At 40.7% G+C, this 17,685-nt stretch overlaps 1 protein-coding gene across 3 annotated transcripts in view; it reads right to left on the reverse strand.

Moving 5' to 3' along the window:
• Positions 1 to 1,950, reverse strand: part of NDUFAF6 (NADH:ubiquinone oxidoreductase complex assembly factor 6) — a 45,401-nt gene extending 43,451 nt beyond the window's left edge. Inside the window, exon 1 of one of the 3 annotated variants that reach the window (XM_043979732.1) lies at positions 1,740 to 1,950. In XM_043979732.1, the coding sequence (XP_043835667.1) occupies positions 1,740 to 1,936 (197 nt within the window). In that variant the 5' untranslated portion in view covers positions 1,937 to 1,950. The remainder of the gene's footprint in view (positions 1 to 1,739) is intronic. The other 2 variants (XM_043979733.1, XM_043979734.1) reach the window with 2 other exon arrangements.
• Between the last annotated feature and the right edge of the window lie 15,735 nt (positions 1,951 to 17,685).

Here is a 17,685-nt window from a genome sequence, read left to right on the forward strand (position 1 = left end):
CTAGGATAAAATACAAACTCCTCCAGTATTTAATAAACTTTACAACATGACTCCAATCTATTTTTTTTAGGATGATAATGTATCATCCCCCCTCATTCTCTACTTCCAGCCACCGTGGTTTATTTGATGGACCCCAACAGCATATCTCCATCTTTAAGGCACAGTGGATAGAGGACTGGGTCTAAAGTCAGGAAGACCTGAATTCAAAACAAGTCTTGGATACTTACTAGATGTTATGATCCTGGGCAAGTCACCTAGCCTCTGTCTGCCTCAGTTTCCTCAATTTTAAAATGGGGATGATAATAACGGCAAGATTGTTGTGAGAAGCAAACGAAATATTTGTAAAGCACTTATCAGAGTCTGAAAATAATAATAATAATTGTTATTATTATTATTACTATCTCCACAGCTCTGTGCTTCTTCCCCCACACCTAGAATGCACTCATAAAATCCCTAGATTCCTCCAAATCTTGGCTCAAGCCACCTGAAGCTTTCAATCTGAAGCCTTTTCCTGATCCCTTTCCCCTTTGTATATATTTTGCATTTACTTGTTCTTATACACTGGTGCCTCTCCCAAGTTCTCCTTCCCACTAAGAAGGAAGTTTCTTGAGGGCAGGAGCCCTGTTTTTTGTCTCTGCATCCCCAGTATCTAACACGAGGGCCAGACACAGAGTGGGCACTTAATAAGTGCTTGTTAAAATTAGATACCCATTGGAGCAGCTACGTGGCGCAGTGCATAGAGCACTGGCCCTGGATTCAGGAGGACCTGAGTTCAAATCCAGCCTCAGACCCTTTACACTTATTAGTTGTGTGACCTTCAGCAAGTCACTTAACCCTCATTGCCCCACACACAAAAAAATTTCTTTAATTTTTAAAAAATTAGATACCCATCAATTGGGGAATGGCTAAACAAATCGTGGCAAACTGCTATAATCCAACAGTGCGAGAGAAGCATGGAAAGATCGACAAGCCAGATGCAGAATGAAGTAAGTCCAGGCAAGAAAACAATAAACTTAGTGATTACAACAATACAGGACAGAAAGAACCATCCAAAACCCCCCCAAAGTGGATGTTGCCAAATCATCAGGCACAAACAAGTACGGCTGGAAAAAAAAAGAAATGAGAAGGCTCTCTCCTCCCTCCCGCTCCTCCTCTCTCCCCCTGAAGAGTACGGCACCACACGTGTATTTTCGGACGTTTTTCGGCGTGCTGATGCTCGGGTTTTTTTTTTTCCTATTGTCTTTCTAGTCTTTACAAATATGGGATAACATTGGAGTAGAAGACAGAAAAACACTGCAGAGAACCACGGTGATGGGGAGTGGGAGGCAGCAATAAGAACTTATTTCAAAATAAACGAATGGGGGGGGGGCGCAGCTAGGTGGCGCAGTGGATAGAGCACCGGCCCTGGATTCAGGAGGACCTGAGTTCAAATGTGGCTTCAGACCCTTGACACTTACTAGCTGTGTGACCCTGGGCAAGTCACTTAACCCCAATTGCCTTACTAAAACAAAACAAAACAAAATAAACGAATGAATGGATGACTGTTGGATCGAGGGGAAGCAGAGACCAAGGTCACAGGCGAGGCTGCGAGGGGGTTATCTCAGGAGCTCCGCCGACCCCTTCTCCCCCGACCCTGGAGCTGTTCTCTCTCTCCCTCCCTCTTCGCAAGCCGGAGGGCTGCGGGGCCTGAGCGGGGAGGGGGCTGGAAGGGGTGGCGGCGGCCTCGGGCCGGAGCTCACCGGAGCAGCTCCACGCAATACAGGTCACTGCCGGGGGCCTCTGTCCGGCTGGATGCCGTCGCACTTCGTCCCAAGACCACGGGCGCCGGGAGCCCCCTCCCACGCGCGTTCAGACCCCGGGGCGCGCGACCACGAAGGCAACAACCAGGGCCAAGGCGGAGTGGGCCCCAACCCAGCGCCAGAGCGGAGGCCGCCATGACACCTGGACACCTCTGACCTTTTACCTTTAACACACACCTCGCGCGCCTGCGCAGCCCCGCCCTCCAGCTGACGTCTCCTTTTCTCTCCTACGGCTCTCATCCCCCGTCCCTTTTCTTTCTGCTTCCGAAGAATCTCCCTCTTCTGCCCTATCATTCCCCCTTACACGTTTGTCTTTCTTCTGAATCTCCTCTGCTTATCTCTTTTTTTCTCCCTCTGTCCCCCACTTTCGTCCTTTTCCGTTTGTGGATCCTCTGTCGGCTCCCTCCTGAACACTTCCCTCCCTTCCCTCCTTCCTTTCCTACCTGCCTCTCACCTTCCTATATTTTTTTCCTTCGTTCCCCTCTGTCCCTCACTACTCGTTGCCCTCATTTCTTTCCCTTTCTCTCAGGTCAAGCCAACAGGCATTGATTAATTTGCCTACTATGTGTCAGGCGCTATGCTAAGAGCTGGGTATAAAAAGAAAGGCCCTAAACAAGCCAAACAAAAGAAACAATCCATAAACATTTATTAAATACCTACTATGAGTCAGGCATTGTGCTAAGAACTGGGGATAAAAAGAAAATCCAATAACAAAAATAAGCCAAATGAAAGGAAATAGTATATCCAATCAATGGACGTTTATTAAACACCTATTTACCAGGTACTGTGCTAAGCATTGCGGGTACAAAAAGAAGCAAAAGACAGTCCCTGCAAATATCAGCCATCTCAAGATATGCAGATGATACCACTCTGATGGCAGAAAATGAAGATTTAAGAAACCTCTTGTTGAGGGTGAAAGAGAAGAGTATAAAAGTGGCGTGAAGCTTAACATTAAAAACAAAAACAAAAACAGGGCAGATAGGTGGTGCAGTGGATAAAGCACTGACCTTGGATTCAGGAGGACCTGAGTTCAAATCCAGCCTCAGACACTTGACACCTACTAGCTGTGTGACCCTGGGCAAGTCACTTAACCCTCATTGCCCTGCAAAAACAAACAAACAAAAAAACACTAGGCTCCTGGCACCTGGTCCCATCACTTCCTTGGCAAATAGTGGGAGAAGAAATGGAAGCAGTGTTTAAAGTCCAACGGAGGAGACAACATGCAAAAAAAAATACATGCAAAACAAGCTATATACAGGATAAATAGGAAATAATTAAAAGAGGAAATGTTCTAGAATTAAGAAGATATATGAGGAAGAATGTATATGCTCTCAGGTTGTTCACAGTCTAATGAGGAAGACAACATGCTAACAACTATGTACAAACAAGATATATATGGGAGGTGGTCTCAGAGGGAAGGCACTAAGAAGATTAAGGAGGACTAGGAAGGGCAGAAAGTGGAACTTTAGTTAAGACTCAAAGAAAATCAAGCAAACTCTCTCCTTTCCCTTCCCTTTTCTCCTATTTTTTTTAAAGTTTCCTTCCTCTTCCTTATGTTGTTCCCTCAGAGCCTGAACAATATATTTATATGCTCTAGGCAAGACTAAAAAGCCACAGCCTCTATGTATTGTTTTCTACCACAGACTAAGTTTTAAATGTCATATATACAATTTGACAACACAAAATAAATGCTAGTATCTTAGAAGCAGAATTTTCTGGCATCAAAAATGTGCACATTTATATAAGGTAATATTAGTGACATCCATGACCCTAGTGGCTTCTTCCCTGGGGCTCATGGGTCCAATAACCCAAGTACTGCCTAATCAAAGCTGTTCTTCACTGTTATTATCCAGCCATTGGGAAGCTTCTTAAAAGCTTGCAATATCCCCACTAGCCACCAGAGGATGCTAAGAACTGTGCAAAGTGTTGGAGATACAAAGACAAAAGTGAAAAAGTTCCTGCCCTCGAAGAGTTTTCATTCTAATGAATGAATGGAATATTACTCAAAATATTAAAAATCTATAGTTTGTATATAACTAATAAACCTCAACTCTACATTTCAAAACTCTTCTCTCTAGTCACAACTTGCTCCACACCCATAGGACTCAGATGTTCAACATAGTTTATTAAACATAGTGAAAATGAAAGGGGGCAGCTAGATGGCGAAATGGATAGAGCACTAGCCCTGGAATCAGGAAGACCTGAGTTCAAATCAGACCTCAGACACTTAACACTTACTAGCTGTGTGACCCTAGGCAAGTCACTTAACCCCAATTGCCTCACCAAAAAAAAAAGAAAATGAAAGGAAATATGTCCCATTCACCTATGTAGGGCCATCCATGTGTAGTCTTTGCCTAAATTCTTAAATCTCCTCCTACCTGCCCAGGGACCTGCAACAGGATAGCCCCTTTTCACATTGATTGGTTCCTTTTGGGGCCAGTCCAGCCATGCTTCTTTCCCCTTTCAGGTGTGCTTCTGATTCTAATGACTTTATTGCTATGCCCCCACCCAAGTGTCCTTATATCCTGTCTCCCCTTTCCCTCTACCCCACCTTAATTTGTTGTCTTCCCCCATTAGAATGTATATTCCTTGAGGGCAGAGACACAATTTCTTTCTGTTTCTGTTTGTTTCACTAGTATTTAACACAGTGCCTAGCACAGAGTAAGTACTTTAAAATGCTTATTAACAAATCAACTGGAAGTCAGGGGAAGTAATATCCAAATCACTGCTCATGGAAAGGAATAACAAAAAGGGTTGTGTATGTCTCTGATCCTATCTCATGGTTACAGACTGTTACAACAGGGGAAAGCAGTAAAGGAGAAGATAGAAGAAAATGATCAGTCTTTTCCTGTAAGCTCATCAGCCCAAACAGATTTGCAATAGCTGGCAGTCTGGGTACTCAGGATGGTTCATTTTCTCAGCTCCTTTCTCAGAATCTCTTCCTCAGTGATCATCTCCAGCAACCCATTCCAGAGCTGAGAGAGCCTTTGGTCATAGCAGCAGCAGCCACCTTCTAGGCAATCAGGAAGTCCTACTCTCAAGGACAGTGAAGGAGAAAGAAGTAGTAACCGTACAGATGGTATCCCTTTCTGTCCCCAAGCACTTTTGGGGCAGTGTAGCTTCCCTTTCTTTTTTCTGTTATGGAAATAATTTTGATACCCCTACTCAATTCAATCAGTATTTACTCAGTTCATTGTGACTTAATGGGTATTAGTGATTGGGTTAGCTAGTTTGGTAGAATAAAATTATTTGATTTAGTTAACACTATTAGAATAAGAGTTATGTAGGTTAGAATTAATTAGCCCAGGGGGCAGCTAGGTGGCACAGTGGATAGAGCACTGGCCCTGGATTCAGGAAGACCTGAGTTCAAATCTAACCTCAGACACTTCACTTAACTAGCTGTGTGACCTTGGGCAAGTCACTTAACCCCAACTGCCTCACTAAAAAAAAAAAAAGAATTCATTAACCTACTATATATTGATGATGGTTCTATTGCTTATATTAAGTTAGGGGACAGATTTATACTTTATAGATTTCTACTTTATTAGCTAGGCCTACATTAATAAGGGTAGGGATTTGCTGTACTACCCTTCACCCCGCCCCCACACACTACTTTGAGAACAATGCTAAAAAAAATAGCTTCCTTATGCTTCTCTGTTCTTTTACACCTAATGTTCATAATGGTGATACACAAATAACATTGCTGTTGTTGTTCAGTTGCTTTCAATCATCTCTGACTCTTCATGACTCCTTTTGGGTTTTTTTTGTTTTGTTTTGTTTTGTTTTTAGTAAGGCAATTGGGGTTAAGTGACTTGCCCAGGGTCACACAGCTAGTAAGTGTTAAGTGTCTGAGGCCGGATTTGAACTCAGGTACTCCTGACTCCAGGGCCGGGGCTCTATCCACTGCGCCACCTAGCTGCCCCTGGGGTTTTCTTGGTGAAGATACTGGAATGGTTTGCCATTTCCTTCTCCAGCTCATTTTGCAGATAAGGAACTGAAGCAAACAGGATTAAATGACTTACCCAGGGTCACATAGATAGTAAGAGTCTAAGGCTAAATTTGAACTCAGGAAAATGAGTCTTCCTGACTTCAGGCCCAGCACTCTATCCACATAGCCTGTACACCTACCTGCATTGAAATACCTACCCTAGGGGCAGGTAGATGGCACAGTGGATAAAGCACCAGCCCTGGAGTCAGGAGTACCTGAGTTCAAATCCGGCCTCAGACACACTTAACACTTACTAGCTGTGTGACCTTGGGCAAGTCACTTAACCCCAATTGCCTCACCAAAAAATTAAAAAAAAAAAAGAAATACCTACCCATATCTACCTGCATTGAAATATATTCCCATATTAAAAATGATCTGGCCTTTTCATTTAATATAGGGAGAAAGCATGTGGGTCCTTAGGATTCCTCTGTAAAGAATCATACTCTCGTAAAAGTCCTATTTAGGAATAAAAGAACAGGTTTATTGGGGTACAAGAGAAACTGGCCTGGAGGAAGGTTTAAAAAACGCTTTCCTCCCTCTTTTATAGGGCCAAGATGGCATGTGCAAAATGTCCCTTATTGGGCAGTGGGTTGGAAGTCCTCTGGTGGTGGGTTGGTGTAGTTTGACAATGGGTCGTGAGCAATCTGGTGATGGGCATTAACTCCATCCTGGTGGGTCCAAGCAGTCTGCTGGTGGGAAGTTCCTGGCGTAGCCATGCCTAACAGGATTACCTCATCCAGGTGGTGAGGGGGACTGGAATATAGGGTGGTGGTCCTGGAGCTTGTTCAGTTTGATCCAGTGCTGCTTATTTCTTTTGGGTGTGTCTATCCTTGGTAGACCTCAAAGAGAGGCCTCCTTGATCTCAGGGGAAAACTCCTGGGGTTTCAAGGAAAAAGTTCCTTGACCTCCCCAGACAACTTCTGGGGTAACTGGGGCCCATAATCCTCCCATAACACATTCAAGGCCCTGCTAAGGAATCTGATAAACTAATTTATTCTAACATGTTACTGTCCCAACTGTGCCTTTTTACTCAGAAATTAACTTCATTCATTACAGAATTACAGAATTTTAGAGTTGGAAGGGCCATTTAATCTACCCCATACCCACAAAGGAATCTTTCACTATAGCATACCTGATAAATAGTTACAGTACCCAGCATAAGCTTGAAAAAAATCCAATGAAGACCTCCCTAAATACCTTATTCAGCTGCCAAATTGATATTCCTAAAGCATAGATTTGACCATGTAACTCCTCTGTTAAAAAAAAACAACAAACTGCTATGGCTCCCTATTGCCTCTAGGAAAAACAAGAGGTTCTTTGGTATTTAAAATCCTTTGCAATCTGTTCTAGTCTTCCTTACATATTATATTATACATGTACATTATGGTGCATTAAACATCTATATATGTATGTATGCATGCATGTATGTATATGTGTGTATGTGTATATGTGTGTGTGTGTATACTCTTTATGTTTTCCATGTTCCACCCCAACTGGCCAACTTTCTCTTTCTCCTATGGAAGAGTCTCTCTTTTGTCTTCTTACCTATGCACAGGCTACTCCCCTGAAATGCACCCTTTCTTCATTTGTACCTGACCTCATCGACTACAAATGCTCCCTCCCAGAAATTACTTTGTGTCTATGTTGTATTTATATGTGTCTGTGTTGTTTCCTCTAATAGAAGGTAAACTCCCTGAAGTTAAATGTTTCTATTTTCAACACCTATCAGTTCTTGGCACATAGTAAGAGCTTAATAAATGCTTGGTGATTCATTGAGAGTTATCTTTAGGTATGGGCAGGGTATTTAGTACAATTATATAATAGGCCCTTAATAGATATTATTTCTCCTTGCACACCTTGCTTTATTGCCCACTAGGATGCTTTACCCCTGATCCCAATTCTTTTTTTTTTTTTTGGCCTCCCTTACTTTCCATCCTAAGAAACAGGTCCAAGTCCAACCTAGAAGAAGGGTATTCTATTGTGTTTGAGAAAATCTTTTATCGGTAGCTGACTCTGGTTAAAATATTGCAGAGGATTACTTAATTCCCTGTAAAGGGAGAATTATCTTAAGCCCTTCCCATATCCAAATTAGGATAAGTTCTTAAAAATATTTTTCCCCCTAAAAACTTACAAAACTGTCCCTGGAACTTGACTGGCCCACAGGATTAAGGTTCAAACTGTTCCTCCTTTAATGAAACTTCCTGGTAGCCTCTGACCATATTGTCATGGTTTCCTGGTCACCTAAGGACATCAAAGGCTCGCCCACATGGAGCTGGAGCCCTTCAGACTTGGCAGATGTCCCAAGACCACAGGATTCTCCACACCCAATCCTTCTGACTAGATGTATTTCCATAAGAGGGAGGCAAAGTCTACACAAATTAAGTACTATAGTATGCTCATTGAATAGCCTTTTTATTTAATGGCTATGTAAATCTTCTTCTGCTCACTGTTGAATGACCTACAGGTGCCTCATTTCATTCCAACCTCAAGCCTTAACAAAGAGAGCATGGGCCTGAATCTGGGCTCTCTTCCTCATGATCACTTCAATTATGCCCTTTCATTCCCTACAGAGAAAGTCACTGAATCTGCCAAAATACAGACTCTCACATTGGAAAGCGACCTCCAAGATCTGCCTATGTAACTGTAGCTCCCAAAGTGAATCCTCCTGTCCAGTCATGCCATTCTTATCTGAACCCACCATGTTCTTCCTCTTCTTCTTTTTTTATTTTTTGTGGGGCAATAAGGGTTAAGTGACTTGCCTAGGGTCACACAGCTAGTAAGTGTTAAGTGTCTGAGGCCATATTTGAACTCAGGTCCTCCTGAACTCAGGGCTGGTGCTTTATCCACTGCGCCATCTAGCTGCCCCCACCATGTTCTTCTGAGCTTCCAAACCTTTGATGTTCTGCCTACCTGAAATGATCTCCTTATTTCTTCATCATTCTAGACCCTTTGCAATCAGCTTTCTCCCTCCCTTTGCAATCTTATCTCACTCTGCTTCCTACCACATACTCTAAACTCTTTCCTAACTGGATTATGTACTGTCCTCCCTATTCATCAGTAGAGGTAGCTAGCTACCTCTGTGGTTTAGTGGATTAAGCACTGGGCCTGGAGTCAACAAGACTTGAGTTCAAATTTAACCTTAGGGGGCAGCTAGATGTTGCAGTAGATAGAGCACTGGCCCTGGAGTCAGGAGTACCTCAGTTCAAATCCAGCCTCAGACACTTAACACTTACTAGCTGTGTGACCCTGGGAAAGTCACTTAACCCCAATTGCCTCACTTAAAAAAAAATTAACCTTAGGGCAGCTAGGTGGTGCAGTGGATAAGGCACTGGCCTTGGATTCAAGAGGACCTGAGTTCAAATCCAGCCTCAGATACTTGACACTTAACTATTAATTATTATATTTATATGATTATATTTATTTTAATTTATAATTTATATTTAGATATATTTATATTATGATATAACATGTTAATTATTATTATATTATATATTATATATATTATACCACTATAATCTACATTATAGGGCCTGCTTTTCATTTGTTCTACTATAAAAAAGATTGCTTATTTAATTGATATAAGAATAGAAACACCAGTAATAAAACTTCTTTAACATGCCCCAGAGTCTCTGGAAGCCACCTCATTTTCTAAGTGACTATCAATTAATAATCATTAGTTGCCCACAGAGTTTATAGCATTCTACCATCCCATTGTAGGACAAAAGGACTTAGAACTTAACGACCTTTGAAATCATCTGATTCAAGCCCCAAATTTAACAGATGAGGAAATTGAGACTCAAAGAGTGATTTACCAAAAGCTATATGTAGAGAAGAACTAGAATTCTAATCCACGTTCTGATTCCAAATCCATTGTTCTTACTGTTCTCTCATAGCTACCTTAGATTAATTGTGGCTGTCAGATAAAGACCTGAGAAAGACTTGTGCTAAAGTTCAAATACCTGACATATATCTATAACAAAAGAAGTATGCCCTTGTTGATGCCTTCATCCTGACACATTGTCCATCTAATTGATTAATGATGGCTAAGGGACACAGCACATTAAAATAGTGTTTTTTCAGTCTAAACAGAATGATCACTTGTGCTTACATTTACTTTTCACAGGGTCCCTTAAAAAAATTTCTATTTTGAAATAATAAAAATATTTAAGTAAAACACTAACTTAAGAATAGAAGTGTCAATGCAGGAGCTCATGGACACTAACTTCTATATTTTAAAATAAAAGCTAATTTAACTTATATACTATTCTTCCTCTTTATTAAAAATCATTGATTAAGGGGGAGTGGGGAGGGAGGGAAGAAGAGAATTTGGAACACAAGGTTGTAAAAATCAATGTTAAAATTGTTTTTACATGTAATTTGGGGAAAGAATTTTTAAAATCATTGATTAAAGGGGGCAGCTAGGTGGGTCAGTGGATAAAGCACCGGCCCTGGATTCAGGAGGACCTGAGTTCAAATCTGGTCTCAAACACTTGACACTTACTAGCTGTGTGACCCTGGACAAGTCACTTAACCCTCACTGCCCCACCAAAAAAACAAACAAACAAAAATCATTGATTAAAGAGTATCAACATTTGAGATATAATCAATGTTACTTAACCTCCTTCCCAATGTAAGCAATATTCTTTAAATAACGGTTGAATAAATCTGAATTCTAATTTCGCCCTCCCCCCTGCATTCTTTTTTTTTTTTTAGTGAAGCAATTGGGGTTAAGTGACTGGCCCAGGGTCACACAGCTGGTAAGTGTTAAGTGTCTGAGTCCAGATTTGAACTCAGGCACTCCTGACTCCAGGGCCTGTGCTCTATCCACTGCACCACCTAGCTGCCCCTCCCCCCTGCATTCTTAACACCAGTAACACAAACAAAGTAGCTGTGCTTTCTAGTAATACAAAATCTTAATGTGCTATAACTTTGCTAAAGCTACCTTAGGATCCATACTCTAATACTGTAGTGAAGCGATGCTTGAGGGAAATCTAGAAACTTCTATAAATGAATGCCTCTAAGTGGAGTAAAAGGAAGACCTGCTTTTCCTTGCATTTAATAGTCTTGTGGGTTGTGTTATAAAACAAATCTTCAGTGTCTTTTTTCCAACCACTTAATTAAGATAATATTTTATGAAGTCTTTTCTAAATTGTAAAGAGTTATATGGTCATAAAGCACTGGAAAGAGGCAGCTTGATGTGGTGGATAGAGAGCTTTAGATTCAAGAAGTTCGGATTGTCTTTCTGATGCATACTGGCTGTGACCCCCTAGGAAAATCACTTAACTTAGTACTCTAGGCCAGTGGCATTAAATTCAAATGAAAATCAAGCCAGTAAGCCATACAAGAGGCCACATATTGACTTAGAAAACCACAAATTAACAGAATCTATGTTTTATTGTAGGGCAGCTAAGTGGCGCAGTGGATAAAGTGCCGGGCCTTCAGTAAGGAAGACTCCTCTTCCTGAATTCAAATATGGCCTCAGATACTAGTGTGACACTGGGCAAGACACTTCACCCTGTTAGCCTCAGTTTCCTTATCTGTAAAATAAGCTGGAGAAGGAAATAGCAAAACCATTCCAGTATCTGTGCCAAGAAAATCTCAAATAAGACCACAAAAAGTTGGACATGACCAAACAACAAGAAAAAATGTTTTATTGTATTTTTATTTATTTTGTTAAATATTTCCCAATTCTATTTTAATCTGTTTGGAGGATTAGATGCTGGACTAGATGACCTCTAAGGCACCTCCTAGCTTTAGATCTATGATATACTAAAAGGCAGCTGGGTTCAGGGTAATTGCAATGACCAATTATGGTCCCCAAAGAATGGATGAAGACACTCCCTTGTTCTCAGGAGAAGGTATTGGCACTATGGGTGTAGAATGTTGTTAAGCATGCTGCAGCTGATTTTGAAAGGGACTGTCAAATTACAAATGCTGGGATGGAATAGAACAACTCTTTGATGCACCCTGCAGGCAGTCAGGGCTGTACTGAGGTCTCGAGGGGATAGTAGTTTAGACCCTACTAAGCAGTTTTCTCTCCCCAGAAAGGAATTTAAGATGAGGAGAGAAGACCAAAGAGGTATGCATATTCTGTTCAGTGGTGGCTAATTTCAAGTGACCTCTTCCAATTCCCCACCCCTTTAGCTAGCTATGACTGGCAACCACTTGTGAGTGTGTTCCTTTATTCTACTGTAAATTGTATTTTACAGAACTGGTTTTACTTCTCATAAACTTCTGTGGTTGACTCAGTCATGTGTATTTCCTTGTGCCTTCTCTCTCTGTTGATTATCTTTAAATAATACTGTACATATCTTATATCTTTGTACAAAGCTGTTTACATGTCATCTTCCCCATTAGACTGTGAGCTTCTTGAGAGCAGGGGCTGGTTTTTGCCTTCCTTTGTATCTTTAGTGCTTAGCCCAGTGGCTAGTGCATAGTAGGTGCTTAATAAATACTTGTCAACTTACCTATTGGTTTGTGGCATAAGAGTGAAGGCTCCAACTCTGGAAGTGAAAAAAGAGAGTGACTTTTTCTAGCATAAGGGCTGAGATCTCTCTCTATCTGGGGGCATAATCACAAGCCATTCATATGTTTCGAAACTAAAATCTCAAGGGCAGAATTAATATGAACTCCAGCTTTTCTTTTGTCTGCTCCAACAGACTACAAGCCTAACCTTTCTTTTTATGGTATAACTCAGATATTTGGTTCACCAAGAGTTGTGAGACCCAGAAACTCCATAGCAACAACTTTCATTACATATACATATATTAACTAGAATATTGGGTAACCAGAATGCCATAACACTAAATACAGAGTTTGCTGGATTTGGGTTTTACCTATTAATATAATATCTAGGGGTAGCTAGGTGGTACAGTGGCACTGGCCCTGGAGTCAGGAGGAGCTGAATTCAAATCTAGCCTCAGACACTTACTAGTTGTATGACCCCAGACAAGTCATTTGCCCCTGATTGCCTCAAAAAATATATAATATCTTCTCAGGCATACATAGTAGGACAATAATTTATAATCCCTGTATGATTTACTACCTTCCCTATTAGCTTCAATTTTCTGGACCTGACCAACTTCATGATAAAGAAAGGGAATTTAGCTTTTAAAGTGAATGTGAGAAAAGACCAACAGTCTTTTTCTAGCAGTCAATCCTTTGGAGCAGCAATGGTCAGGCATGGTATGGGCCTCATGTTGTCTCTGCTGTTCTTACTATTGCCATTGATCACAGAATTACAGAATTTCTGAGTTAAACAGGACATCTACATCTATCTAGTCCAACCCATTCCTATATAAAAATCTCCTCTACAATATAGCCAATAAGTGCTCATCCAGCTTTTGTTTGAAAATATCTACTGGCGAAGAGCCCACTACCTCCTGGGCCAGCCCATGCCAGTTTCAGACAGCTCTAATTGTTAGGAATTGTTTCCTTATGTCATTATAAATTGGCCTCTTTGTAGGTTTTAACTACCAAATCAAGACTCTTCTTTCTTTACCTTTACAACTTGATTTGGTGTATTTGACTTCTAGAGAACTTAGCTGAGCATTCATTAAACTAACTAGGCAAATGTCTTAAGGGGTTCTCATATATTCTTTCTGCCACTTTGGTATAGGAAATCTGAGGTCAGTGAAAGTAGGCAGGGGAAAAGAACTCTGGAAAAAATAAGAAAAAAGCCTTTAAAAAAAAAGTCAATTTTTATTGAAAAATTGCTTGAGAAAAGGATTAAAATAATTAACTTAACCACCGAAATTGGAAACAACTTTGATAAACATATTATGCAGTTTTGTTTGTGGTTTTCATTACCATTTCTTACATCTGGAAATGCTATTTGGGAAAATTCCAGAGGTGACAAGTCATAGAGTACAATAGTAAAAACACACTGTTGTCAAATGAAATATCTGTTCACTAGTGTCTAGACATGATTTTTGTTTCATCTTCTTAGAGCATCAGTTTTTGCCTTTGTAATAATAAATCACATTTACACAAAGGTTTATAAAGCATTTTTCCTCACAATGACTATGTGAGGTGGGGAGTAAAGGTATTATTATTTCCATTTTACAGATGAGGAACCAGAGTCTCAAAGAGGTAAAGTGATTTGCCCAGAGTCACACAGTTAAAAAGTACCAAAGCCAGGATTCAAACTCTTGACTCTCACTTTGGTCATTTTTCAACTATATCATACCGCCTTCAATTTGTAAATTTAGGACATCCATCCTCTCTTGAGTCTACTCCCAACGAGTATGTGGCTGCTCGATTCCTCCCCACTCAAGCCCTCTCCCACCAGTGCCTGGGCAGCATACTTCCCATTGGCTTCAGTACATCCCACTTAGAATTTTGAGGTTCAAAGAGGCACTTCTGCTCTTATGTTCCATTTGCTTTTTCATTCCCCATCTTATTCTGGGTCAAGTAGGGAAGGTTATGCCAGTGATCTGATGCTGCCTCTTAAAGATCTCAACAGGGAGGAGGGTCCCAGAACAGGAAGAACTCAAAGACAGAGCACAAGCCTTGGTGCATTGTAAGCTGAAGTAACCCTAAAGTCCATCTATTAAATCAGTAGTAGATATTTTTTCAGGGGAAATAATTTTTTTTTTGGATACCTCCCCTACTGTTCCTTGAGCTTCCATAAGTAAAATTGGTAATAAATGAACAGTATCCTCTGGCAATTGTAGGGATAAAGACTCAGAAATATCTGAGGGAATTTTGGATAGGAAATAATTTTTTTTTAATCTTCTATTCCATTATATCCAGTAGTTCTTAAAGCTCTCATGCGTCTTCCTGTGTTGAGAAAAGGCATATCATCTGGGAAAAGTCAACAATATTTTAATTATTTTCTGGAAATAAGCCTAGCGACAAACACGTTTTATTTGTCTATGCGAGTAGCTTTTAGTTAACAAGAGGTCAGCGTCCATTACAACACAGTCCTATCAAGTGAAGGTCTCCTGATAAAGGTAACTAAGCTTTATACATAAAGAAATTGTTCCAGTGACACACATTGTACTCCAAGACCTTGCCAAGTCTCTTATCTCACACTGCGTAAAGTGTACCACTAGTCACGAGGGCAATCAGGTGAGAGTACAAATAATTCCACAGAACTCATCACCACTACTAGAAAAATAACACAACTATGCACACCCAGTAAGCATTGGCTAAGTTCCTATTATTTGCAAGGCACTGAATTAGGTGCTAGAGATACAGAGTCAAAAATAAAATAGTCCCTGCCCCAAAGGAGCTTAGAGTCTCTTGGAGTTATTTGTTGAATATATTCACATATACAAGGCATACCTTTTTTAAAATTGTGCTTCATTTTACTGCACTTTGCAGATATTGCATTTTTTTTTAACAAATTGAAGGTTTGTGGCAACCCTGAATCAAGCAAGTCTACAAGCACCATTTTTCCAAGATCATGTGCTCACATCATGTCTCTATGTCACATTTTGGTAATTCTCACAATATTTTAAACTTTTTCATTATAATTATATCCTTTAATGTGATCTGTGATCAGTGATTTTTGATGTTAGTATTGTATTTGTTTTGGGGTACTAGGAACCACACCCATCTAAGAGGGGGAACTTCATCAATTAATGTGTGTGTTCTGACTGCTCCACCAACCAGCTATTCCATTTTTCTTCCTCTCCTCAGGCCTCCTTATTCCCTGAAACACAAAAATATTGAAATTAGTCCAACTGATAACCCAACAAAGGCTTCTTTTTTGTTTGTTTGTTTGTGGGGCAATGAGGGTTAAGTAACTTTCCCAGAGTCACACAGCTAGTAAGTGTCAAGTGTCTGGAGCTAGATTTGAACTCAGGTCCTCCTGAATCCAGGGACTGTGCTGTATCCACTGTGCCACCTAGCTAGCCCCCCCATAGCAATGGCTTCTAAGTATTCAAGTGAAAGGAAGTTTGTGTGTGTGTGACTTGCTTTATTGCAATATTTGCTCTATTTTGGTGGTCTGGAACCAAACCCACAATATCTCCAAGGTATGCCTATACGACTTTCTTCCTCCTCAGACCAAAAGCTTCTAAGGGCAAGGGCTCTATTGCCCATGGTATCTACTACAATGCTAAGTGCAAAGTTACTGAGTAAATACCAGGGACTGAAATGGAGGCTACACCTCAGAAAGCATGAATGAAATGGAATATGATCTCCAATTCATCCCCTGCCCCACCCCTCTCTCTCTCTCTCTCTCTCTCTCTCACACACACACACACACACACACACACACACACACACACACACACACACACACACACTCACACACACACAAGCATGCAGTAGGAGCTTAATGTTGAGAGAATGCTTGGTGAGAGCCTCGCAGACAGAGATTATTGCATTGGAATTTATCCAATGGTTGAGGGAAATAGGTATTTAGATGATTTTTTTTTCCTGCCGGCCCTGCTTAAGGGTCCATGAAAAAGGCATCATTGACTTTTATATGTACCCTGGAACAAGAAAGGAGCAGCATCTTTTTGCAAGGACAGTGTAATCTTATGACAAGGATCAAACTGACCATGTGGAAAATAGATGACCTTTATTTCTACATAGAAGGTTCTCTGAAGTCAGAAATTGCTTTGATGTTTTCAAGTGACAGTTCTCTGAACCTGTTTGTGGAGTTCTTGGAAGACTGGAGGCATCACTGAACCCCAGGCACTGTTCTGCTCAGCAAAAAGACACTATTTATGCTCTGGTCTCAAGCTAGCTATTCAGGGACACATACACATGAAATAAGCAGCAAGCATTCTTTTTTGGTGACCTCTGACTGGAGATAAAAGGTGATGGGGACTCAAGAACTCATTTCTTTTTTCAATTTTCTAAAACCCTGCAGAGTAACTCTGCTTTGGGGTTTTATTCTTTAGCTCAGCAGGCACTTATGTAGCCTTCTTGTAATCTTTCCATGCATGGGTAATGAAGAAGCCAGGTCAACATTTGTACCTAATAAAAGCCATCAAAAAGAACAGGGGACGAGGTCAAGAACATTTTGTAAACACAAAAGGAACACTGCAGAGTATTTGCTCCTTCAGCTCTTGGATGGGTCTGTGCTCTCACCAGGATGGGGATGCCCTCCACTGGTGCAGGTCACAAGTCCTCCATGCCTTCTTGTGCAAGTCTTTCTATAATCTTCCATAGAAGATGCACCCAACATTCTAAAGGCATTCCTTGGGTTCTTTTAATATTTCAAGGTCACTAGTACAGTACTTATACTGCCTTTCTGTACTTATTCTTTTTTTTTTTTTTGCAGGGCAATGGGGGTTAAGTGACTTGCCCAGGGTCACACAGATAGTATGTATATATGTCAAGTGTCCAAGGCCGGATTTGAACTCAGGTACTCCTGAATCCAGGGCCAGTGCTTTATCCACTGCACCACCTAGCTGCCCCTTGTCCTTATTCTTAACCAGGCCATCTATTTTTTTTTGTTGCATCTTTGTCTTGAAAATGTTGTTTAGGGGGCAGCTAGGTGGCACAGTGGATAAAGCACGAGCCCTGGATTCAGGAGGACCTGAGTTCAAATCTGGTCTCAAACACTTGACACTTACTAGCTGTGTGACCCTGAGCAAGTCACTTAACCGCCTTTGCCCTGAAAAAAAAAACAAAAACTAAACTAAAGGAAAGAAAGAAAATTTGTTTAAAACACAACTTGTACATGAATCACTGTTGGTAATATGCTGAAGTCTCTTAATAGCCATGCCCACCTTTCATTCTCTTTTCAGGCACCTGCAATTTGAAAATTCTTCTGAGATGATGGTATTATTCCATGCTTCATAGAAATATATCATCATTGGAAGAATAATACTGTTTAAAGATGGACATTTTTAGCTGGTAGCTGATTTTTATCTTTGAAAGCATTATATAGTTTTCCAAATGTGCACAAGGCTGATATCCTCCTATTCAATTCTC

Source organism: Dromiciops gliroides, chromosome 1 (assembly GCF_019393635.1).
Source record: "Dromiciops gliroides isolate mDroGli1 chromosome 1, mDroGli1.pri, whole genome shotgun sequence".
Taxonomy (NCBI): Eukaryota; Metazoa; Chordata; class Mammalia; order Microbiotheria; family Microbiotheriidae; genus Dromiciops; species Dromiciops gliroides.